The sequence below is a fragment of the Neovison vison genome, chromosome 5 (assembly GCF_020171115.1).
Source record: "Neovison vison isolate M4711 chromosome 5, ASM_NN_V1, whole genome shotgun sequence".
Taxonomy (NCBI): domain Eukaryota; kingdom Metazoa; phylum Chordata; class Mammalia; order Carnivora; family Mustelidae; genus Neogale; species Neogale vison.
The window spans coordinates 18,119,118-18,144,089 of record NC_058095.1 but is presented as its reverse complement, the minus strand read 5'-3'; the positions used below and the strand labels follow the sequence as shown (position 1 = coordinate 18,144,089).

The window sequence follows — 24,972 nt, the reverse complement described above, 5'->3', positions numbered from 1 at the left end:
TAATAAAAAAGGGTGCCTGGGTGGCTCAGTGGGTTAAGCCTTTGCCTTGGGCTCAGGTCATGATCTCAGGGTCCTCTGCTCAGCGGGGAGCCTGCTTACCCCACCCCCACCCGCCTCTCTGCCTACTTGTGATCTCTTTGTCAAATAAATAAATAAAATCTTTATAATATATGGGGCGCCTGGGTGGCTCAGTGGGTTAAGCCGCTGCCTTCAGCTCAGGTCATGATCTCAGGGTCCTGGGATCGAGTCCCGCATCGGGCTCTCTGCTCAGCAGGGAGCCTGCTTCCCGCTCTCTCTCTGCCTGCCTCTCTGCCTACTTGTAATCTCTCTCTGTCAAATAAATAAATAAAACCTTTAAAAAAAATCTTTATAAAATAATAATAATAATAAAAAAGACCACTCAATAGAAAAATGTGCAATGGATAGAGGTCTCAGAAAAAGAAATATAAATTTTTTTAAAAAAAGATTTTTTTATTTGAAAGAGACAGTTAGTGACAGAGACAGCGAGAGAGAGCACAAGGGGGGAGAAGAGAGAGAAGCAGGCTCTCACTAAGCAGGGAGCCCCACATGGAGGTCGATCCCAGGACCCTGGGATCATGACCTCAGCCAAAGCAGATGCTTAACCGCCTATGGTGCCCCAGAAATAGAAATGTTTTTTAATGATATGAGAAGATATATAATATCACTTGTAATTAAAGACTTACAAATTAAAACTACACCAACATACTACTTTTTATTTATCCAATTGGAAAAAATTTAAGAACTGACAGCCAATCACTGACAAGGAAGAATACAGAATAGGGTATATGGTGAGGTGAACTGGTTATATGAAGAACACACACTCTTTTTAACCCAGCAATTCCAATTCTGAATGTTCATCTAATAAATATGCTTACACACACAGAATATTCACTGTAGCACTGTTGATAATGTGCTGGAAAAAATTTAAAAGTCTATCTGGAAGGGATTGGGTAAACAAATTACAGCACATCTGGTAGTCAAAAAGTATGAGACACCTTTATCTCTAATGATATGAAATAAACTAAGATATATTAGCCAACAATTCAGGCTGTAGAACAGTGCATATGTATGCTACCATTTATGTGTATGTGTGGAGAATTACCGAGTCCATGGATACCTCCAGAGGAATTCATAAAAAAGGGTAAATAATAATTGCTTCAGCAGAAAGAAAATGAGTGAGAAGAGAATAAAGGAAGACTTACTTTTCACTGCAAATCTTTTTATACCTTTGGGATTATATAATACCTAATACATTACCTACTCCAAAAAAGGAATTAAAAAAAATTTCTTTCGTAAAGATTTTATTTATTTATCTGACAGAGAGACACAGTGAGGGAGGGAACACAAGCAGGGCAGCAGCAGAGGGAGAGGGGAAGCAGGCTTCCTGAGGAGCAGACAGCCCCATGTGGAGCTCAATCCCAGGACCCTGGGACCACAACCCAAGCCGAAGGCAGACGCCTAATGACCAAGACACTCAGGTGCCCCCGCAAAAAGCAATGTTTAAAAAAGTCTACAGGGGGGACGCCTGGGTGGCTCAGTTGGTTAAGCAGCTGCCTTCGGCTCAGGTCATGATCCCAGCGTCCTGGGATCGAGTCCCACATCAGGCTCCTTGCTCGGCAGGGAGCCTGCTTCTCCCTCTGCCTCTGCCTGTGCTTGCTCTCTCTCCCTCTCTCTCTGACAAATAAATAAATAAAATCTTTAAAAAAAAAAAAAAAGTCTACAGGGGCACCTCGGTGGCTCAGTGAAATGGGTTAAAGGTCATGATCCCAGGGTCCTGGGATCGCACCCCGCATCAGGCTCTCTGCTCAGAAAGTGGGGAGCCTGCTTCCTCCTCTCTTTCTCTCTGCCTGCATCTCTGCCAACTTGTGATCTTTGCCTGTCAAAAGAAAAAAAAAAAAAGTCTACAAAGTAAAATACTCAAGTGCAAAACTATCAGCATTGGCCGTAGTGTATAAACTGTCCCAGTTTCTTGGGACATTAATTATACTGAAGCTTGGCCCAGCAAATAGGAAGAATAAATGAAAATCAGAACTAGGTACAGAATGTCAAAGAAAAAACCTAATCTTCAATTTCTTTATTACATCTGACAGCCTGCCTAAGCCAGCTATGATTATTTTCCTGGAAGGCAAGTGTACCTATTGTGTATATTATACCAGTGGTGACCACTGTATTTCTGGTCAACTAAAACTACTGAAGATTGCTTAGGCCATGACTATTAGCAAGTTTACATCAATAAATATTTACTAAGGAACTAACACTATATTGGCATATAAGACCAACAGAGCAAAAAACAACATAAAATAATGAGGCTTCTTTTATTTTTTAATAAAGATTTTATTTACTTACTTGAGAGTGAATGGGGGAGGGGCAAAGGGAGAGGGAGAGAGAAACTCTCTGCAGGTGTCTCTGCACTGAGCTCAGAGCCTGATGTGAAGCTCAATCTCACGACCTCATCATGACTATGCTCAACTGACTGCACCACCCAGGTGCCCCAATAACGAGGCTTCTAATTAGAATAACAAAAGCTTTGTCAGAAGTTACTTTGCTACTATCAGCAATTATAAATAATTAGTAAGCACTCAAGTAATTGTTTTTTTTTTTTTAATATTTTATTTATTTATTTGACAGGGAGAAATCACAAGTAGACGGAGAGGCAGGCAGAGAGAGAGAGAGGGAAGCAGGCTCCTCGCTGAGCAGAGAGCCCGATGCGGGACTCGATCCCAGGACCCTGAGATCATGACCTGAGCTGAAGGCAGCGGCTTAACCCACTGAGCCACCCAGGCGCCCCTCAAGTAATTGTTGAATACAGATACGAACTACAAGCTAGGTGCTGTGATACTGGGCTGCCCAAGACAGTTATTACTCCTGACTTTATGAAATATACAGAACAGACTAATGGTGAAATTGGCATTATACAAATAATTAATCAGTATTGTGATAAACCCTATAAAAGAGAAGTGCAGCATACTATTAACTGAATCTAGGAGGATCAGAAGATTTCTCCACAAAACTGCTATTGAAGCACATTTTGAAGAACTGAGGAGCTGCCTTCCAGGCAGAAGAATTAGCTACTACATGTCCAAAGGCCTTGGGTGAGCTTTGAACCTTTAAGGAATGAGGGGAGGGGGGCAGGGGGAAAGATCAGCAAGATCAGCAAGCCAGACCACTCATAATAAGAAGGTTAAGTACAAAGACATGATGCTGGAGGAGTAAGCAAGGCCAGATCACACCTTCTTAAATGAAGAGGGAAAGTCTTAAATGGAAAACAGAAGTCTTCAGGTAAGTGACTTGGTTAAATTTGTTTTATAAAGACAATTCTAGCTGTTCTGAGAAGAAAAGATGAGGATATACTGCTTAGAGCATATATGTATGTAGTAAAAGTACAAAGAAATGCAAAGGAGTAATAAATTCAATTAGTGGGGCGCCTGGGTGGCTCAGTTGGTTAAGAACCTGCCTTTGGCTCTGGTGGTGATCCCAGTGTTCTGGGATCAAGCCCTGCATCAGGCTCCCTGCTCAGCCAGAAGCCTGCTTCTCCCCTCCCACTTCCTCTACTTGTCTTCTCTCTCTCTCTGTCAATTAAATAAATAAATAAAATCTTAAAAAAATAAAAATAAATTCAATTAGTAATTACCTCTGGCAAGGAGGTCTACAATGGAGGTTGGGGAAAGGAGGATGCAATCAGGTGGGGAAACACCTGAACTTTACTGGCAATATTTTATTTTCCTAAGCTGCAAGGTGGTTATGTTAAGTATTTATTGTAGTATTATTTATTACTTTTTCTATCTTAAATATCTCATACTACCCCCCTTTTAAAAACAAGAGTCAATGTGGAAAGACCATTTATAATTGACTGTAATAATCCTAGGGAAAGGATTCTAGACTAGACTAGAATTCTAGACTAGAATGGAGAGACTAAAGGTAGAGAAAAATCACAAGTCTGGCCTTAGTAAGTTGTTGATAGAGCCACTTAATTAAATAGTACAGTGAAGAAGGTCTAGGTCTGGAGCCAAGATCAAGAGGTCAGTCTGCGCATCTCGAGCCAAGTGCCTCTTGAAACTAAGTACAGATGGTGAGTAGGCAGCTGGGATCAGAAAAGAAGTTTGGGAGGCAGACAAAAATTTGGGAATATTCAAAATACATATTGTAACTGAAGCCACAGAATGGATGAAATCAGAGGACTAAGACTTGAGAAAGTCCATCAATTAAATATCTGGTACAGGGGTACCTGAGTGGCTCAGTCGGTTAAGCGTCTGCATTCGGCTCAGGTCCTGATCCCAGGCTTCTGGGATCAAGTCCCTCATTGGGCACCCCGCAGGCAGCCTGCTTCTCCCTGTCTCTCTCTCTCAAGAATGAATAAAATCTTAAAAAAAAAAAAATCTGGTAGAAGAGGATGGCAGGCGGCGGCCAAGGGGACTTGAAGGAATAGCCAGAGAGCAAGGCGGTAAAATCAGAAGCCAGGAGATAAAGAGTACTTCAGGAAGAAATTTTTTTTTTTTAAAGATTTTATTTATTTATTTGACAGAGAGAGATCACAAGCAGGCAGAGAGGCAGGCAGAGAGAGAGGAGGAAGCAGGCTCCCTGCTGAGCAGAGAGCCCGATGCGGGCCTCGATCTCAGGACCCTGAGATCATGACCTGAGCCGAAGGCAGCGGCCCAAGAAATTTTTGAACAGAAATAAACACCTATTGGGATGCCGGGGTGGCTCAGTTGGTTAAGGTGTCTGCCTTCCACTCAGGTCATGATCTCAGAGTCCCGGGATTGAGCCCTATGTCTGGCTCCCTGGGAGTCTGCTTCTCCCTCTGCCCCTCCCCACCTTGTGCTCATCACATGCACGCTCTCTCTCTCAAATAAATAAATAAAATAAAATATTTTTTTAAAAAGATTTTTATTTATTTGTCAGACAGCACAACCAAGGAGCAGCAGGTAGAGCACGCAGAGGGAGAAGCAGGCTCCCCACTGAGCAAGGAGCCCAATGCAGGACTTGATCCCAGGGTTCTGGCATCATGTGAGCTGAAGGAAGATGCTTAACTAACTGCGCCACCCAGGCACCCCAGTAAATAAAATCTTAAAAAATGAAAATAAAAATAAAATAAAATAAACACCTTTTCTGAAATGGGCATTTAGGAACCTGAGGTTCAAGAATGAGTCAAATAGAATTCCCTAAAAACAGAAAGTTCAGATCTACCTTATTCTGAACATCCCCCCACAAAATGTTATAACTCAGTTAAGTAACAATAAACTCAGTCAAAAGTAATAAATCAGGGGCGCCTGGGTGGCTCAGTGGGTTAAGCCGCTGCCTTCGGCTCAGGTCATGATCTCAGGGTCCTGGGGTCGAGTCCCGCATTGGGCTCTCTGCTCAGCAGGGAGCCTGCTTCCTCCTCTCTCACTGCCTGCCTCTCTGCCTACTTGTGATCTCTCTCTGTCAAATAAATAAATAAAATCTTTAAAAACAACAACAAAAAAAACCTAATAAATCATACAAAGATGTAGATGAAAATAATCTTTGTAACTATGTAAGACTTGAACATCCAGTTTAGAAATTAAAGGAAAATAGGGATGTATGAAGTTTATTCCATTTCTATACAGAAAAAACAAAAATTTACTCCAAAATCCCGAACATTTCTTTTGTTTCAAATATTTCTGAGAATTTCCAAATTGCTAAACCTTTCATCATGTTAAACTGCAAGCATTTTGAGAGCAAAAACCACACAGTATTCATCTTCAGCATCTTATAGCATTCTCAAAAATAACTGAATGGGAAAAAAAAAACCCACAAAAAAACCTTCCCTAAATGAATGAACAGTCACTGAGTACTTTTGTCCAAGTTGTGCTGACGCTATAAGCAATACAGATCAAAAATACAAACTTTAACTGAGGCTCTACTCATTCCACAGAACGCTTTTTTTCTCAGAAATAAAATGGTATCTGCAAAGAGATCTTGTCCTTGTCCTAGGGGGGAAAAACACTTTGGGCAACACATTCCACACACAGGTTTCAATGACAAACTTGAAGGTTGTCAACCCCTACAATGTTTCCAAAATTCAAGAATGTACTACTACAGTATGCCAGCCAGTACTGTCTGGTAATTCATTCTAAAGAGCAGTAGAAAATAGCAATGCTCACACTTAAAAGAATAAGTCCTTATATTTCCACAAAAACTAAACTCATCAGTTGCAGTAGTTATGTCTGAAAATTGTTGGCACTTAGCTGATATCAACAGTTCTGAACTGTGTTTTAGGTTAATGATATCAAATAAAATCTATTATCATATGTATTCTCAAAGAAATGGTCTAAAAAAAGGGGCGCCTGGGTGGCTCAGTTGGTTGGACGACTGCCTTCGGCTCAGGTCATGATCCTGGAGTCCCGGGATCGAGTCCCACATCGGGCTCCCAGCTCCATGGGGAGTCTGCTTCTCTCTCTGACCTTCTCCTCGCTCATGTTCTCTCTCAAATAAATAAATAAAATCTTTAAAAAAAAAAAAAAAAAGTAATCCTGTTTTTCTTTGCCTAAATTTCTTTTCAGATATTTTGGATAGAAGCCACACATGTTTCTATGCAACAAGCACCAATTAATAAAAATACATACATTTGCAAATTAAAAAAAAAAAAAAAAAAAAAGAAAGCACCGGTTTGGAAATAAAGTATACTCCCAGTTGCACTAACTATCCAGACTAATAATAATGGGGGGGGGCGCGACACAGCTCATTTATTCTGAAATGTGAACAAACCTCAAATAAAAAGCCCAGCTTTTTGGAACTCATCTCTTTGCACTGAATTAGGCATAGAACAAACTATTCATTTATTAAGACTATGATACTCTAGATTTTAATTACATATTTTGTATTCTAGGATCCCAATTACTGACTTTATAGGAGAGCCTGGAGTTAGGGTGTGGTGCTGCTAATCAGAGACAGACCCTCTATTCCTCATTCCTTCCCTTTCGCTAATTTACACAAATATACAATATGAATAAAAATAATTATTAAGGGAAACAGTATTTAAGTAAAATTGTTATGTTGAAGATATGTTAACTTCTTAAATCCTGGGGCGCCTGGGTGGCTCAGTGGGTTAAAGCCTCTGCCTTCCGCTCAGGTCACGGTCCCAGGGTCTGGGATGGAGCCCTGCATCAGGCTCTCTGCTCAGCGGGGAGCCTGCTTCCTCTCTCTCTCTGCCTACTTCTGATCTCTGTCAAATAAATAAATAAAATCTTAAAAAAACAAAACAAACTTCTTAAATCCTTTAGAGTGAAGGCTGAAAGTCAATTCTACCTTCATGAACTGAATTGAAAGTCTCTGGGTCCTTTGCCTTTTTTTTTTTTTTTTAGAGAGAATTGTGGTGGCTACCTGGCACAGACAGAAAACCAATTCTGAAGTCACACAACCTAAAAAAGAAGCTGAAAGCGTTGGCTTTTAGAAAGGATGTTTCAAATGCTCTGGAAAACTGCACAACAGTTTAAAACAAGTGGTAGACAGTATCAAACAACTACAGATCAGGACAAATTAAAAAAAAGAAAGAGCTTCCATATGGCTCCTATGTATTCTCTTCAACATGCCCTTTCCTTACAACACTCTGGTCACAAAGATCTGGCGAAAACTAAGACCACAGCTTTTTACCTTCTACCCAGAAGTGGCGGTGCATTTCTTCAATTCTGCCATTATACAACACTTAAGAAATCTAAAGCAACTACAATATACTATCCTAAATTCCAAAAAAATAAAACCAACAAAACTCCTGGAAACGTGGTAAGTACAATTCACAATACATTTAATCAGAACCTTTGGAATTAAGTTTATTTTTCTGCATTCTTACTCTGAATAATACCTAAACTCTCTTTAGGGGGGTAAAGGATTTGATCCCTAAATTACATTATTAATCCCCTTTTTCTACAGATACGTGAAGTAGTCGAGATATGCTGTTTCTCCGTTTATCAGAAACCAAAATCCCCTTCATGTACACAGTTTGATTTTTATAGCGTTTTCCCATATACTCACTTCCAAGTATACACAACACGAACATATAATAATTTTAGACTAATCAGGCGCAAGATAACGCTTATCCAGAACTTATTCTACCTTGATTTACTCGATTCCACCAAGTCCGGTCTTGAGGCTAACAAAATAAAGCGTGAGCACAATGAAATCTGGAGCATCGCAGGTTCTCAATGAACAAACATTCCTTCAAATCATAAATCCGAACCCGCCCGCTTCGCAAAGAAAAAGTAATCCCAATCTTAGAAAACAATCGCAAGGGAAGGAAAACAGCCCAAATTCTAAAACACACATTCACGTAAAGCCTTTCAACTCAAAGCTCCAAACGCAGCCACCAACCACATAATTGGCTACAATCGCAGCTTTAGCGCCTTCTCTTCATTTTGAATCTGCAGATCGAAGGGAAAACAAAACAGTTGTCCAAAGTTTCACGCAGCGGAGGTGGAAAAAAAAACCATTTTAAGTAAAGGAAACATGTAAATCAGGAGGCGACCGCGCCATTCACCGCCCCCCCGCCCCGACTCCCTCCTTCCAGCCCTCGAACTAAATCTTGTCTCAATCACTAACGGGAGGCAGGAGTCCCGGTAGCGGTGTTCGAGGAAGGAGTCAAACGAACCGCACGCCGCCGGGAGAGATGTCAGGGGCCGAGCGTCGGGAGACAAAGACCAGCCCGCGAAGCGCCCCGGCTGCGAGGGGCGGCCCCGGCGCGGCCCTGCGCCCCTAACCGCCCCGACGAGTTGCGAGCACCGCCGAGCGCCGCCCAAGTGCGCGCCCGGGGTCCTCTGGGCTCTCCGCCCGCCCGCCCGGCGCGGCCCCCGCCGCCCGGGCCCACCCCCGGGCCGTTTCCCTCCCAATTTGGGAACCGCGCGCCCAGGGACAAAGAGGGAGGGCGCGCAGGGGGCAGCGGGCGGCCGCTGGTCAGACGCCCCTCCGGGATCGGCGGGAAGTCTCGGCAGCAGCGGCCCCCCCTCGCCGCACTCTTCCCGGGACCCCTGTCCCCTGCGTTCCCCCCCCGCCCCTGCTCCATCCTCCCCAGAAGTTCTCCCGCCCCCCCGGCCCCGCCCCTTGCCCGCTCCTCAGCCGGCCCTGCGGCCGCCCCTCACCGGGCGGCGTGTTCCCCCGGAGCCACCTCCTCCGCCGGGCCTTGGCCCGTCCCGCCGGCCGCCGCCTCATGTGCCCCGCGTCGCCATCGCCTTCGCCGCCACCCGCGCCTCTCCTCCAACTCTCGCCGCCGTCACCGCCCTCGCCTCAGTCTCCAGCCGAGGCCGAAGCCGCTCCCGCCGCCGCCTCCCGCTCCCGCCGCCGGGACCCGCGGGGAGGCGCCTGCGCACTACGTGCCGCGGTGGGGGCGGGGGCGTCCCGCCGCGGCCTGGGAGCAGGGGGCGCGCGGCACGTGGCGCTCGGGTGGGAGGGGGCGCCCCGGAGCGAGCGGGCTGCGGCGCGGGCGTCCCAACTTTCTACGGTCAGGCCCTCGCGCGCTCTCGGGCGGTCCCGGGGGCGCCGAGCGTGTCGGTACCCCCCGCGTGGAGTCTGGACCTGGGTGGGCGCAGACCTCGCCCACGGGACAATTCATTCCTCTAGCTTGGCTCTCGGCACAGCCGTCCCCCGCGGCCCGCGTCTCACTTTGGGCGGGGTACTAACGGCGCCGTGAGGACACGCCTTACCTGAGCATCCTAAGTCGGTCCTACGAGCCCCGGAGTTGTCTTCTGTGCGCTCCGCCGAGGCCTGGGTCCGGTGTGACACATCAGGTTGCTGACACTCGGTTCTAGGTTCTGCTCCTACTGGCCCTCGTCGGGTTAATCATACTAGCTCCTTTGAGTCTTGGCTTTTAGTGGCGTTCTAGATACTTTCTCTCGAGGTCCTGGACTTCTCAGATTAGCAAGACCCTAATAGGCCATTTCCTCTTAACCCCTTGCATCCCAGCAGGATCCCATTCAAAGGACTTTCTGAAGAATTTGTACGCTTGGGAATCTCCAGCTTTAAACGGCCTCGCCTCCAAGGAATCTGGAAACTCCTCAAATGCTTTAAGTCCAGCCAGTCCGTGCATAACAACGGAAGGCATCCCAAGGAGATGGGCGAGTACTTCACTTTGTATGGAGTTTGACAACTCCTGTACTCCTGAATTATCTCATCTGACCATCAAGAATAGGCTTCCATTTTACCCTTTGACCACAGAGGAAATTAAGCTCTAACAAATGAGGTGACTTGCTACAGGTCAAACCCTCCCATCCCCAAAGCCAGGCCGGAACTAACGGCTAGTCCAGAGGGCTGGCCATCTGGCCCACTGACAAGTTTTGTTTGGCCAGTAGGATGTTTTCTAAAAGTATGAATTAATTGCCAAAAGTTTAAAATCCAGATTTTTGGCTTCTCTGTAAATAATGAAAAAAAAAATTTGTTCCTTTTGAGCCCTTTAGTTTCACTGGCTACTTCTGAGTAGTATTTTTTACGCAGGACAGGCTCTATTCCCACTTAGCTGCTTGAATCGTTTTCATTACCGTTTTTGCCCTTTGAATTTAAGTTCTCCTCTCTCCCCATGGAACTCGCCATGCCACCTTCCTTATCACATTCCCTCTCTACAAATGTATTTAAGATGACAAGTGCGAGGACCTTGTAATTATATGGAAGTATGGTAAAGAACATGTCAAACTAAACACAGGAGACAACATCACTATGCTGATTAAAATGTTCAAACTCACGTCCTGCTAGTGCAACTCTATATTCGTACAAATTGCTTTGGAAAATGGCAATATCTACTAAGACCAAAACTACGTCTACACTATGACTGGAATTCCATGGAAATTCCACAGAAATGTGTACAGATGTATAACTACATGTATCAGTGTGTTCATAGCAGCACTATTTGCAAGCCAAAAAAACTGGAAACCCCCAAATGTCCAACAATTGTAGAAAGGATAGAAGAAATGTTGTCACACAATGTTCCCTTATGCAGCAAGGAGAATGAACAATCTACAATTACACACAATGTAAATGAATATCTTGGGGTGCCTGGGTGGCTCAGTGGGTTAAGCCTCTGCCTTCACCTCAGGTCATGGTCTCAAGGTCTTGGGATCAAGCCCTGCATCGTGCTCTGTGCTCAGCAGAGAGCCTGCTTACCCTCTCTCTGCCTGCTGCTCTGCCTACTTGTGATCTCTCTCTGTCAAATAAGTAAATAAAATCTTAAAAAAAAAAAGATAGGGGATGCTTGGGTGGCTCAGTCTGTTGGGCATCTGCCTTCAGCTCAGGTCGTGGTCCCGGGGTCCTGGGATCGAGTCCTGTCTTGGGCTCCCTGCTTGGAGGGAAGCCTGCTTCTCCTTCTCCCATTCCCCCTGCTTGTGTTCCCTCTCTTGCTATCTCTCTCTGTGTCAAATAAATAAAATCTTAAAAAAAAAAGGTAGATGAATCTCACAAAACTCCATTTATATGAAGTTCAAAAACAGGCTAAAGTGTCCTGTGCTGTTAGGTTAATGGATACCTAGGGGTAAGTTTAGTCACGGGGAGCATGAGGGGGCTTCTGGGGGACTGATCCTGTTCTTCTCTTGATCTGAAGGTTAAATACACGGATGTGTTCATACACATCTGAGCTATACACTTTTTTTTTTTTAAAGATTTTATTTATTTATTTGACAGAGAGAAATCACAAGTAGATGGAGAGGCAGGCAGAGAGAGAGAGAGGGAAGCAGGCTCCCTGCTGAGCAGAGAGCCTGATGCGGGGCTCGATCCCAGGACCCTGAGATCATGACCTGAGCTGAAGGCAGCGGCTTAACCCACTGAGCCACTCAGGCGCCCCCTGAGCTATACACTTTTGATAGTGCACTTTTGTGCAGCATATTAAGACTTCAACAAAAACCTTTAAAATGGTGGGGCTCCTCGGTGGCTCGGTTGGTTGGGTGTCCTACTCTTGGCTTCTGCCAAGTCGTGATCTCAGCGTTGTGGAATTGAGCCCTGTGTCAGGCTCTGCACCTGGCAGGGAGCCTGCTTGAGATTCTCTCCCTCTGCCTCTTGTCCCACACCCTTTCTCACTCAGATAAATAAATCTTTTTTTTTTTTGAAGATTTAATTTATTTATTTGACAAAGAGACACACAGAGAAAGAGAACACAAACAGGGAAAGTGGGAGAGGGAGAAGCAGGCTTCTAGCTGAGCAGGGAGCCCGATGCAGGGCTCTATCCCAGGACCTTGGGATCATGACCTGAGCTGAAAGCAGACACTTTAACGACTGAGCCAGGTGCCCCTAAAATAAATAGACCTTAAAAAAAAAAAAAGCCCAAACCTTTGAAGGGTGTCAAAATATTTGATTACATATGTATATATTATATATTAATAGTTTATATTAAATGTCCATTGGGTATTATTTTCCTATTCATGGATTAAACTGCTGAGGAAGGCTCAAGATCTTTTAGGATTGACCATTCCTCACGGAGCTTGGGAACAATACACTTTCTATAATTGTTACCTTACTACCCAGCCTGCAGACCGTCTCTCTTTTGGTAGATGGAAATAATGAGGGGCGCCTGGGTGGCTCAGTCAGTTATGCAGCTGCCTTTGGCTCAGGTCACAATCCCAGAGTGCTGGGATCGAGCCCCATATCAGGCTCCCTGCTTAGCTGGAGGGTCTGCTTCTCCCCTTCCCTCTGCCACTAACCCCTGCTCATGCCCTCTCTCTCTCAAATAAATAAGTGAAATATCTTAAAACATGGAAATAATAAGATCCATGGGAGCTAAGTTGTTTTACCTGCGGATAGTTGAAAATAAACCCAGAAATGTAACTCTTCTCTCTTTTATCACCTTCCCAGATAATGACATCTTTTTTTTTTTTTTTAAAGATTTTATTTATCTATTTGACAGAGAGAGATCACAAGTAGGCAGAGAGGCAGGCAGAGAGAGAGAGGAGGAAGCAGGCTCCCTGCCAAGCAGAGAGCCCGATGTGGGACTCGATCCCAGGACCCTGAGATCATGACCCGAGCCGAAGGCAGCGGCTTAACCCACTGAGCCACCCAGGCGCCCCGATAATGACATCTTTTAATTTAGTTATAGGTGATAAACTGAAGCCAGAAACCCAAGTCAGAGGATCTCTGATCCAGGCGGTCCCAGTGATGTAGGAAAGATGTTAGGGATCAAAGCTAACAGCCAAAAAAGAATTCTTGAGACGTCTTGGTGCAAAAAGGTGGTTTTATTGGGGCGCCAGGGTGGCTCAGTGGGTTAAGTCTCTGCCTTTGGCTCAGGTCATGATCCCAGGGTCCTGGGATCGAGCCCCATATCGGATTCTCTGCTCAGCGGGGAGCTGCTTTCCTCCCTCTCTCTGCCTTCCTCTCTGCCTACTTGTGATCTCTGTTTGTCAAATAAATAAATAAAATCTTTTTTTTTTTTTAAAATATTTTATTTTATTTATTTGACAGAGAGAAATCACAAGTAGACAGAGAGGCAGGAAGAGAGAGAGAGAGGGAAGCAGGCTCCCTGCTGAGCAGAGAGCCTGATGCGGGACTCGATCCCAGGACCCTGAGATCATGACCTGAGCCGAAGGCAGCAGCTTAACCCACTGAGCCACCCAGGCGCCCCATAAATAAATAAAATCTTAAAAAAAAAAAAAAAAGATGGTTTTATTAAAGCACCGGGGACTGGACTGTGGGCGGAAAGAGCGGTGCAGGGGTTGTGAGGAGCAATTGCTGAAGTACTTGGAGTTGGGGGAGGTAAGGGAAAAGGGAGGTTTTCAGAAGAATTTTCATATGCTAAAGAGGACCTACCAGGTGCTGGAGGCTTTGCCCCTGTCGAGCTAAGGTTGTTTTTCCCTCTAGCGAGGCATTAACATTAAGACAGTTGGGAGCTTCCTGGAGGAAGTTACACTTTGCCTGCCTCAAGTATGGGTCAACGGGCTGCAGGTATAAGAACATTTAATTTTATCTACAGTTCCTTCTGGAAGCTAGGTTATTGATAAGAATGCTTTTTCCCTGTAAATCACTAAGACAATTATAAACGGAGGGAAACTCGGTCTTGGAGGAGTGTAACCTTCAAATGAGGGATAGGTGAAGTGTGTGCAGGAGATAGGGGAAGGGTTCGTCGTGGGGAGCCATTTGTTTTTCATTCTCTTAGTTGTAGGGCTGAGGAAGGTCACATAGATCCCACCTGGGTTGGGGAGGGGGTCATCGCGTGTCAGCTTGTGCTGTGTCTTCAGCTTGCCTTCTGCTCCCTTGTCAACCAGGGTCTAAGAGCAGAAGGGCAACCGCTACAATGTGAGTTCCCTGAAGGGAGGGCCACTGGCTCTCAGCTTCTAGAGCAGAGCACAGCACGTAGTAGGTGCTTAGCAAGTACAAGCAGAGTGAATGAGTGACTGATCGCTTGCCCTGGCGAGTGCAAAAAGACCAGCTACCCGAGGGCAGAAAAAGAGCCCCAGCTTCAAACAGGGAAGGGGTCTGGTTTCCAAGCCTCTGGCAGACAGTGGTGGAGGCGGGTGTTGTGAGAACCGCATCACTTTTTATTCACATGGGGCCCAGGCAGGAAAGGATCAAAACCCAGTTTGAGAACTTGAGAGTCACCCTGGGGCTCTGTGGTTTGGGAACTGCAGGGTCAACTTGAAGACTGCAGTGTGTGTCACTATTTCCATTACACATTTTCCAGGGTCCCCACTTGGCTGATAAACTCAAGAGTAGATTGCTGTGTCCTGGGGGATGGGAGCAAAGGCTCAGAGAGGTAGGATTTTCAGAAAGCTGCCTGCTGGCAACGGGAAGCCCTGTGGGCCCCAGACAGGCTGGGTAGTGAGGAAATTTCCTGTTAAACCAGGTCTTGATTGCTTGTGCTGTTGGGGGGGGGCGGGGCGGGGCGAGGATGAGTAGCACACCCTTCTCCCCAGAATCCCCCGCAGTTTCAGTTGACTTATGGGACACATTATATTATTTCTCCCTGCCTCCAGGGATGGTGGGTGAAGCACATTTTTTTGTTGTAAAAAACTTTTTTGAATGTGTTTGTACAGATAGAAAGATTAGAAAGAACAGAAGGATGACCCCATTCCCCCCTCCCAACTCCCCCCCTCTCCCCAGTGCTTCCTTGAGCCCAGTTAGCAGTTCCTGTGTACTAAGGCAGAATTTTAAATTACGGTCGATTTACTTGCAAATGAGGGATAGGTGAAGTGTGTGCTGGAGATAGGGGTGGGGAGAAGCACCTGGGAGAGGACCGGTTCTGGTACCACCCACCAGGCGAGGACTTCTGGATGGACGTAGATCGCAGTGTGCTGGCTCAGGAACCACCCTGCGTTGGTGAGAAGTGGTGCGGTAGGTGCAGTCTTTGAATTTCTGGAAGTTCTCTCTATCCAGCTATTTGTACTTATTTACTTATATTGCTACGATGGTGGATGGTGGGAGAAAGTGATGGTGAAAAGTACATGAAGTCCCATTATTATTTGCTATGTTAATTTTCCACTGTCAGCGGGTCTATAGTGGTTAATATTATTGGTTGGATAGCTCGGCCATTTACCTGCTGTGTGATCTGGCCGTTACTTAACCTTTCTGAGCCGTGGTTTCTTCATCTGTAAAATGGGGACGAGATCCATCTGTTGGGGGCTGTTGTGAGGATTAAGTAAAATACGTGAAGTGCCTAAATCTTGTAGGCTCCAAAGGCATTAGTCCTCCCAGTGCTCTTCAGAGGAAGCCAGGTAATTTGGGTATTCAAAAGCACCCAACACAAGGATCTTAGCAAAACATTCAAATCTCTGGCACATCCATTCATCATCTGAGACAGGTGTGCTCAAAATTGGTCCTTCACAAGAAGTGATCCTACATCGTCAGCACTACTACAGCCAGAGGCAGCCTTCCAATCACTACCATCCACACCCTCTTAGAAGCTTTTTAAATGTGTGAGTAGTCTCCCCAGAAAGATTGGTGGTAACAAAGGCACTTTCCTGGCCCCAGGCCTGTGGCTCTTGGGGCTGTCCTTGGACAAATACTGCAAGGTCCTTTGAACTCACTGCCTGCTTTTAGGGGAGGGGATGTCACCCCAGGCACTTTCTGGAGAGGCTGCCTCAGCCTAGCCCTATTATCTGGAAACTTCCAGCCTGCTCCTGTCTCCCCCCCCCCCCCCCCCCGCCCCACTCCCAGCACCTCAAGTCCCTGAGACACTACTATATATGGCCTCGTGTTTTCTCTCCTGTGATTTCCCCCAGCCCTTCAGCCTGGGTCCTCCGCATTCCAACCCCAATTCAAGCATCTTCTGTTCCTTGTCCAGTTCATTCTTCAGCATCCCCTCACTCACAGCACTCCTTAGCTCAAGGTGAAAGAGTTGCTGGCCCTCCTTTCCCTGTCTGGTCCCTCAGCTCCCTTGGGCTATATATAGCATAGCAAATGCCTTAATTCACGCAGCACTTAAAGTCTTAGCCACCCGCCTAAAGTCCTAGCCACCCGCCTCTCAACATAATAGGGAGAACAACCCTGAAGCTTCCAGTTAGGGTAAGGAAGGCCAAGAAAGAAAAGAAGGTTGGGGAGGGACAAGGGTATGCTGAATTGGGACCACCCGAACGTGGCAACCTTTCCATCTGTTGTTAGGGACTTTCCACTTCTCCCCCAGCCTGCTCTCTCTTTCCTGATGCTTGCTCATTCTGGAGGAATAGGAGCAGGCCGTGTGCAGGGGGATTCTAACAATCATCTTATTTATCTCTTACAATAATCCTGTGGGTAGATGCTACCTCCATTCTCCATTTTACAGATGACGGCATAGACTCAAAAGACAGAGTGGCAAAAGACCAAGTATTCAGAGAGTGGTCATTCAAGCAGCTGACTGACCCCATGTCTGCTTGTGGCCTACACTCCAGATCCATTAAGTCTGTCTGCATCACTCAATTAGACCCTTCTAAATTAGAATTTCTATGAGTGTGACATGACCTGGAAGGAAAAAAGGTTTACTAAGTAAATTAAATGTAGAAATGCTTAAAGAAATAATTACTGAAGACTTGGCATAGTAACAAAAATGTTATCATAATTTATCTTAGCTGTTTACTGAAGTGGTGCTCTACAGAAGTCTGTTCTTTGAAGTTTTAGTGTGCTCTCAGAAGTAAAAAGCAATTTTATTTCCTCTGTTTCAAGAGCTTCCTTCCAGTTTACAATCCTTCTCCCATTAGTCCAGAGCAGTGAGATTTGATTTTAGGAAGAGTTATTAGTCTGGCTGTTTTTTTTCTGTCACATACTGTGACCTGGAGCAAGACCTTTTATCCAAGCCTCAGTTTTTTATCCGTGAAATGGGAATAATAGTACCCAACTTAACAGAATTGTGAGGATTAAATAAAATAACCTACTTAAAGCAATGAGCACATTTCTGGCCTTGTAGGTGCTCAGAAAATCATAGCAAACATGTGTATTCTTCTTCTTCTTCTTTTTTTTTTTTTAAAGATATTTATTTATTTATTTGACAGAGATCACAAGTAGGCAGAGAAGCAGGCTCCCTGCTGAGCAGAGAGCCCAATGCGGGGCTCGATCCCAGGACCCTGGCATCATGACCTGAGCCCAAGGGAGAGGCTTTAATCCACTGAGCCAGCCAGGTGCCCCATGAGTTTTATTCTTTTCTCAATCCTGGGCTGAGAGGCTCCAGGAGCATCAACAGAAGCCCAGCAAGAAGGGAGAACCTCTCAAGGAAGTTGAACTTTGCTCTCCATAGCTTGGCCTCTGTTCTCCAAAGAGCATGAAGTTGATCCTGATTCTTGCTCTGTCTCATCCAGGAATTTCCATCCCTCTGCCTCTGACCCAGACCATCCATCTCTTGAGAATTCAGGCCACTGTTGGGACCGGGAGAGGCGGCCTGGGAGAGTGTGTGTGAATGACTGAAAGGAGAGTTCCCATGGACGCTGGGGATATGTGAAGGCCCTGGGGAGCTCCTGTGACCCTGGGTCTTTTCCTAGAGCAGTGAGTGCTTGGGGAGAGAAAAGAAAGACTTCAGCTGCTGGACAGATATCCAGGGCTGAAAAGCCCCTTTTGGACAGACACGTAGGGCTGAGGATCTAGGGCAGGAGCAAAGGCCTGGGATGGAGTGGGACTCTCCATAGTGTACTTCAATCTTTGTCTACTTGCTTACGAACAAGAAGATTCTTTTCTCCTCTTCTCTGAATCCAGGGTGCCACAACTGATCAGCAATCCTAAGCTCCCGCCTGGATGGAGGGTCTTTGCTTGGTCAGCCTGTGGGAAGTGGACTACAAGGACAAAGCCTGGAGACGGTCAGACCTAGATTCAGATCCTGACATGGCCAAGGGTGCTATGCACTCTTGGATAAGTCACTGAGCCTCTCAGAATCTCAGTTCCCGGTCTGTGAACAAACTACTACTTACCGTACAGAACAGTTGGGAGGCCTGAAATATAAGCATCTCAAACAAAGTAGATGATAACGCAGGTCGTTGTCATCTCTGTCCCGAGGGAGCATGAGCGAGCATCTCAGCGGGCAGTCCAAGGAGCCCTGGAGACGTGAGGAAGTCCTAGTGGTCATACCCTGGATGAATCTGCTTGATCTAGAAAGCCTCCTTTGAAGGATCAAGACCACGATTGGGATTTGGGGCGTTTTATTTACATCCCACATTGTTCGTGTTTGAAGCAGTGTAGCTTGCAGGAGAATCAAGGATCTCTATCGTTTCTCGCCTCTGTGTTTCCAGCTCTGTTCTCCGTAGCAAGTCCCTGTCTGATCCAGCCCCTTACTGCCATGGGAATTAACAGACTGAATCTAGTTAAGGGCTCCCGCCATCTATCTTTGATTACTTTCCAGTGCTTGGAGCTGTGGCCTGGAACTCAGCAAATGGGGGGTTAAGACTGATGCCCTGGCCTATCTCCTCCCCTCTCCATTCCTGACTTCAAAGTCCCCATTAAAGCTTGCTTCCCTGACCCCACAGTGGCAGCTCCATCATCGGCTCCTGGCCGGTTCAAAACAACAGATGCTGAGCCCTGGCCGGGCTGCTCGCATTCTACTTTCTAGCCATCTCCTAGGGTAAGCACCAGCATGCTGAGAACTTGTGGGGCCGACAGTCCTTGCTCCTCCAGGAGAGAAGAGGCAACTAGGAATGGAGGCCACCTCCCGCAGGGGGGCGGTCTCATGGTCAGACCTAGGAGGCACCTCACAGGCAGAAGCCCTGGTCTGTGGACCAGGACTCTGCGACTCGGTCTAGTTTATGATCAGAGCAGATGTTTACTGGGGTTAGCAAGTAGAGCAATAGGGGTCACCTGCCCAGGGAGGGAGGCAGGGGTTCGGCAATGGCAAAGAACTTGGCAAGAGATGGAAATGGGAGCAGTTCAGGGACCAGAATTAGTTCCATTAGTACTAATGTCCAAAATCTATGCTAAATTATTCACAAATCAATGTCCACTCATTTTAGTCTTTGGCTCTGGTGATTCAGTAACCAGTGCTCTAACACTGGGATGACTCTGGCTCCCTGGGGCCAGATCCCGTTCTGTAGCTCCCTCAGGAACAACCGTCACAGATTCAAGGCCAGTGGGGGTCCCAAGGCTCAAGGCCTGTTCCTCCCACCCTCATCTGCAGATTTTTCCAGCTGCTTTTCTTGACCCAAGGATCACATAGGGATACAAATGGAAGTTTGGGGACGGGAGGGGAGAGCAGGGAAAAGAGTGAAGTCAGAATGAGCAGAGGAAGAGGTCTATGTTAGAAAGAAGGGATGGGAGAAATGGTACTAGTGGTCCAGCCATCTGACACAGGAGACTTGGGACATCTTTCCAAGTAGTGGCTGTGTTGGGGCATGGTAAGAGAGGGTCTTAGCGGGCAACTCCCTCCTTTCTACCGTAGACTGAGGAGAATCAGAGTTCTTATTATGGGGTTCCTCTTTCTAGGACTGGGCTGAAGCCTCAGAGACCCAGCTGGAAACCCTGGGGCCAGGATCATGTCTGCAAACAAAGGCTGGTGGGCACCACCTGAGGGCGAAGACAGTGTGTCTCAGAAGTTCCTGAGGAAGACCAGGGAGTCTCCGCTGGTGCCTGTCGGTGAGTAGGAAAGGGAAGAGGGCAAGGAGGGGCCTGCCCTCAGAGAATGGTCTCCTGGTCTTTTCAAATGAAGCAGAGAACTCAAGTGTTCTGCCCACGGAGCACTCAACAGCCAGGAGAGGAGTGAACCAGCAGCAAAGGTGCCAAGGAACAAAGGGACATGCCCGACAAGGAAATGAGGGAGCCTGGACAGGTGGAGGCGGTGGCCAACTGAGGGCTTGGGGTGCAGGGAAACGTGGGGCATCGACATAGTGTCAGGAGAGGAAGGAGCCGCTCGGGGTCTCCCAGGCCTTCCTTCCTCAGGGTCTTGAGAGCAGGAAAGCGGCTGTGGGAGCCAACAGTGGTTGGAGAAGGGCCCGGGGCAGAGCCAGTGCGGGGAGGGGGTTCAGGGTGGGTGACACTGGAAGGAAACAGCCACTCCAAAAACACCACGGAGTGGAAACAACTCAATATTCGGATGACGGTTCCCCTCTCCCTCCATGAAGTGGCAGGAAAGCTGGGGTTTATTCCAGATGCCCAGGTTGCCTAGGGAGGGGGTTGCTCATCAGGGGAGGCATGCCAGTGGTGACTGAGGCCCAATGGTCATGTTCTCTGCCTACAGGCTTAGGAGGCTGCCTGGCAGTGGCAGCCTACCGGATTTATCGGCTGAAGGCCCGTGGTTCCACCAAGATGTCCATACACCTGATTCACACCCGCGTGGCAGCGCAGGCCTGTGCCGTGGGTGCGGTCATGCTAGGTGAGTGGCTGCTGGGGTCTCGGAACAGAGCTGATTAGGCAAAATCTGGCTGTGAGTCCGGACAGTTAAGCGATTATGATTTTAGTCCCTGTTCCCTATATTGGGCTCCACAGCAAGGCTTGGGTGAAGTCCTCAACCCAAGCCATCTCAGGGTTCCCTGTTTTATCTCCCATCCCAGGGCCTGTGGGGGTGGTGCTCCATTGGTTTTGTGACAGTCGGTTCTAGAGATGAGAAATATCACAGAGCAGAACATATGCTGAACTTCTCTTCCTCTCTGGGTCAAGAGGCAGACACTCCGGACTAGCTGTGGGACAGTGGACAAACGCCCTTCTCGGAGCCTCGGTTGCCCTGACAGGATGACGAGCACCCTGGCTGGCCCACCTCGCAGGCTGCTGTGAGGCGTCCCAGACAGGGGATCTGCGAGGAAGTGCTCTGTGAACTGCCAGGGGCTGTTTCCCTAGGCCCTGTGGCCGGGCGCTGGCAGCAGCTGTTGAGACCTAGAGCAGCTAGACGAGCAGGGAAGCTGGACTCTCAGGGGAATGGCTGGAGTCAGACTCCTGGGCGAGCCAGAGGATGGGTACAGGGTTCGGTGTTATGGGACGTTTCCCCTTCTCCCTCCTGCAGGTGCTGTGTACACGATGTACAGAGACTACATCAAGAGATCAGCACAGGACCCCGGGGAGAAGTAGGACTCCTGTAGGGCCTGGGGCAGTCAGAGCCTCGTCCATCAATCCCTGGTACGTTCCTAATAAAGCAGTTTTGAAGAAAATCAAGTCTCTTCTTCACATGGGGGTAGTAGAGTAAGGGACTGAGAGCAGTGTATGTGTGTGTGTGTGTGTGTGTGTTTTAGAGAAAGGTTTAGAAGTCGGAGTCCTGGACTGAAGCCCCCAGCCCCAGGGCAAGGGAGATTCTCCAGGGGCAAGAGCCTCTGGTCCCAGAAGCCTGACACCTCCCAAGCCAGCCCAGGTCCTACCCAGAAGGAGGAAAGTAAAGAGGCAAGTGTGGGAAGGGGAAGGGGAAGGGCAGAGGTAAGAAAGTGGCCTCAACATTCACGGGAGCCCTGAATCGAGAGACAGGCATCCTTCCCACCACAGGCTGCTGCCCAAAGCATCCAGGCAGGAAGACTGCAGCTGGGAGAACAGCCACAGGAGACGACATATATTCAGAACCCAAGTGGCAGGACCACACTGTGCTGGAGGGAAGGGGATGGGGGTGAAGATGAAAGGAACAGAGCAAGGCAGAGGTCAGAATGTTCTGTTCACTTAAAAACCATGTCTAAGGTCAAACTTTAAAAAAAAACAACAAAAAACATTCCATGTAAATCCTGAAGACAGGGCCCCCTGGGGTTAAACACTTCGTCCCCTTCTCCCTCCCGCAGTCCAAGCTCCGCTCTGGTCCCTGGGCATGGAGCCAGGCAGAGGCTGCAGAGGAACTGGGAGGCCAGATACTTCTTCCTTCCTGGGACTCTGGGTCGGAGGGTTTGGGGTGGTAAAAAATGGCCACAGCAGCTCTCTGACGTTGACAACGTGGAGTCCGGGTCCTCCAGGTCCCAGCTTCAAGTGCAGGACACAGTCTGCTGCACGGAGCAGGGGCCGCTGGGAGCCCCAGCACTCACATGGGGTAGTTGAGCACAACATCCTGCTTGGCGAGCTCCAGCAACATGGGGTCATCGAAGAACTTGCTGATGCTTACGTCCTCGCTCAGGCCCTGCAGGAGTGGGGGCGATGCAGGGAAGAGCCCCGTGTGGTGGCCGACAGAGCTGAAGGCCATCTGAGACCTGTGCTGGGGGTGGGGGTGTGCTGGTGTGGGAGAACTCGGCCAGCTATTTCAGGAATCGCCAGTGGGAAGAGGTGCTCCCCTGCCAGCCGGACTGGGCCCTGGGTCTGGAGGCTGGAGGGCTGTACAGACCACCTCTCTGCACTGGGCAGTGAACTGCTCCCACTCTTTAGGAAAAAGGTCCCAAAGGAAGAAATGAAAAGAGAGGAAAAAGGTCCTGAAGGAAGAAATGAAAAGAGATCCAACCCCTGCCAAGAGCTCCGGGGAATGAGGGCTGGCCATGGGCCGGAGGGACGCATACCTTCCTGCGACGGGTTTTGATCATGAATTCCCGGGCCAGGTGAGGAGCAGGTTGTGGTTCCAGCGGGCGGATGACAATGCTCTTGTCCAGAGGATCACCGGGCACAATCTGAAAGGTAAAGTGGTTTCAGAAGGTCTATGACTCTTGTCAAGGATGTGAGAAATCTCACTTGGGGCTTGGAAGGGGAACAGGCCAGAGGGGACTGACCTTGAACAGGTGGGAGGCCACACTGGCCAGCCTGCACCGTTTTCTCACCTGCCAATGGTGGAAGACAGACAAGGAAAAGGCTTGCCCTTGGGTGTGAGTCCGCAGATCAGTCTCAAAGCCAAAAGAATCAATGGCGGGGATGAAAGCTTTGATGGTGTAGAGAGGGGAGCCAGGGATGGGTGCATCTTGAGTCACATGCCCCCTGCGAAAGAAAAAGAAAGGCTGAATCCCTTGTCCTACGGAGACCAAAAGCAGAGAAAGAATCTGGCCCCAAATGTATCACAACACAGAGTTCCCATCAAAGAAAGAATAACCACAATCATGCTATAGCGGGCGGAAAAGGCTTGAGGCCCTCAGTGTCCTTTCCTGTGGCTGTCAAAGGGGGCAGTGACCGCTAGGCGAGAGCGGAAACACTGATGAGACAAGGTCCTACAGACTTTCCCCAAGGGCTCCACGGAGAGCGGACCCAAGAAGGAATCTCAAAATTTTTATCTGTGGTGAAGCTGGGGATTGCCTTAAATCTTTCCCACTTCCTTCTGAAATACCAGCTAAGTGGGTTTTTACGAACAGAGACTGTGCAGGAGGCCCATCTGCTTCCCCACAGCAGCCCGGTAACTTCTTGCTGTGCTCCTGCTCTCTGCACCCTCCCTGACACACCATGCCGGTGACTCACCTGCGCCTGGCCAGGACGGTGTACACAGCGGAGACACAATCCGCAGGGGCCTGCACCTCCACAAAGTAGTAAGGCTCCATCAGTCGAGGAGTGGCCTGCAACGGCACAAGAAAGGCTTCCTCAGCTTGGGGAAGGCTGGGGACCAAGGATCCGGGCAAAGAAAAGACTGGAAGGGCCGTAGTCTTGATGCCCCCAAAGCTTGGACTTCTACCTAATGCCCCGCACCAGGTCAGCGCCATCCACTCACCATGAGGAAGGCAGAATAGACGACTCTCCTTGCCGTGGGGATGATTTGGCCCCCGCCCCGGTGCAGGGGCTCTTGGGCAACCACTGCATCCAGGATCTTAAACTTGACATTTCGAATCACTGAAACGGAGATGGGGGAGCTGCTGAGTGAGGAGCAGTTGTGGTACTCGTCAAGGGCCCAAGAGCAGAGCAGTTAGGAGCCTCTAGCAGCGTGGCAGCTGGCTTGAGGCCACACAATCACCCTGCAGATGGGCGTTCTGATAGGGTACCAAGGCCTACAGCAGAGCACAGAGGTCAAGCACACATTCTTCGTGTTTGTTTCAGATCATGCTCAAGAATCGTAAAGCCTTCCTAAAAGTTTATGTGTTTCTCTTGCTGTTTAATTGTTTTGGATAAAGGATTTAATCATTTTGGATAATTGTTTTGGATAAATGTTTAATTGTTTTTGGATAAAGAGTAAGTTCGAGGAATTGCACATTGCTTCCCACTAAATCCAATCCTGGTCTATAAACCACTCTGATCCCACCTCCCACCTGATACCCCTCCTCGAACACATTCCTTCTGAGGACTGGAGAGCAAATGTCAGTCTAGGAGTAACTTCATTTCCAGAATATTCCAAGCAATAGCACTAGGACGGGGAAAGAGGAGGGGAGAGGATGCTGCCCCAGGACAGGGGTTGGCCCTGTGTGTCCTGAGCTGCTTCTCCTGCCAGGGCCCATAGATGAGCCCAACTCACCTCAAATACCCAGGCACGAGGCCTCTAGAAGGCTGGGGCAGGGGAGGCCGAGGCTCGGGTGGAACTTACGCTCATCACAGAGGGGTCCCTCTCGGGTTCCCCACTGGAAACCTTGAACGATACTGTCCTTCACTGAGCCAAGAAGAGCCTTGTCCACCTGCACAGAACATGAGGGCATGTATGAGCAGTGACCCCAGCAACAACCAGAGTTTAGAGGGAGGAGAAGGTAGGTATACTGGTAAAAAGATTCACCAGAAGCCACAAAACACTTCGGGGAAAAGAATTACACTTTGTAGTTTCTTCCACTCAACAGCAAAGAAACCACCCCAATGGCTCCCACCAGC

General features: G+C 48.0%; 3 protein-coding genes across 6 annotated transcripts in view; 1 reads left to right on the top strand and 2 right to left on the bottom strand.

Annotated features, from left to right (window-relative positions):
* The window catches only part of GJC1 (gap junction protein gamma 1), a 38,432-nt gene extending 28,325 nt beyond the window's left edge, over positions 1-10,107 (bottom strand). For 2 of the 4 annotated variants that reach the window (XM_044247753.1, XM_044247756.1), the window contains exon 1: positions 9,672-10,107. The gene's annotated coding sequence lies outside the window, so the exon portion shown is untranslated. Of the gene's footprint in view, positions 1-9,110; positions 9,255-9,671 lie in introns of those variants that run through there. The other 2 variants (XM_044247751.1, XM_044247755.1) reach the window with 1 other exon arrangement.
* An 8,755-nt stretch (positions 10,108-18,862) lies between these two features.
* Positions 18,863-21,458, top strand: HIGD1B (HIG1 hypoxia inducible domain family member 1B). The gene is made up of 4 exons (XM_044250385.1): positions 18,863-18,949; positions 19,804-19,953; positions 20,555-20,689; positions 21,314-21,458. Exons 2-4 carry the CDS (start codon positions 19,854-19,856, stop codon positions 21,376-21,378), a joined length of 300 nt encoding a protein of 99 aa, XP_044106320.1. The 5' UTR covers positions 18,863-18,949; positions 19,804-19,853; the 3' UTR covers positions 21,379-21,458.
* Positions 21,459-21,927: 469 nt separating this feature from the next.
* EFTUD2 (elongation factor Tu GTP binding domain containing 2) overlaps positions 21,928-24,972 on the bottom strand; it is a 42,438-nt gene continuing 39,393 nt past the window's right edge. Inside the window, exons 23-28 of the mRNA XM_044247750.1 lie at positions 24,698-24,785; positions 23,894-24,012; positions 23,647-23,741; positions 23,022-23,175; positions 22,767-22,874; positions 21,928-22,396 (exon numbers count right to left, since the gene is read on the bottom strand). Of these exons, the coding sequence (XP_044103685.1) occupies positions 22,301-22,396; positions 22,767-22,874; positions 23,022-23,175; positions 23,647-23,741; positions 23,894-24,012; positions 24,698-24,785 (660 nt within the window). The 3' untranslated portion in view covers positions 21,928-22,300. The remainder of the gene's footprint in view (positions 22,397-22,766; positions 22,875-23,021; positions 23,176-23,646; positions 23,742-23,893; positions 24,013-24,697; positions 24,786-24,972) is intronic.

What these genes read in the sequence shown, in the direction of transcription:
- HIGD1B (XM_044250385.1), top strand. Translation starts at nt 19,854, where the DNA reads ATGTCTGCAAACAAAGGCTGGTGGGCACCACCTGAGGGCGAAGACAGT. An exon ending in GTCTCCGCTGGTGCCTGTCG is followed by an intron (nt 19,954 to 20,554) that starts GTGAGTAGGAAA and finishes CTCTGCCTACAG; the next exon opens with GCTTAGGAGGCTGCCTGGCA. An exon ending in CGTGGGTGCGGTCATGCTAG is followed by an intron (nt 20,690 to 21,313) that starts GTGAGTGGCTGC and finishes TCCCTCCTGCAG; the next exon opens with GTGCTGTGTACACGATGTAC.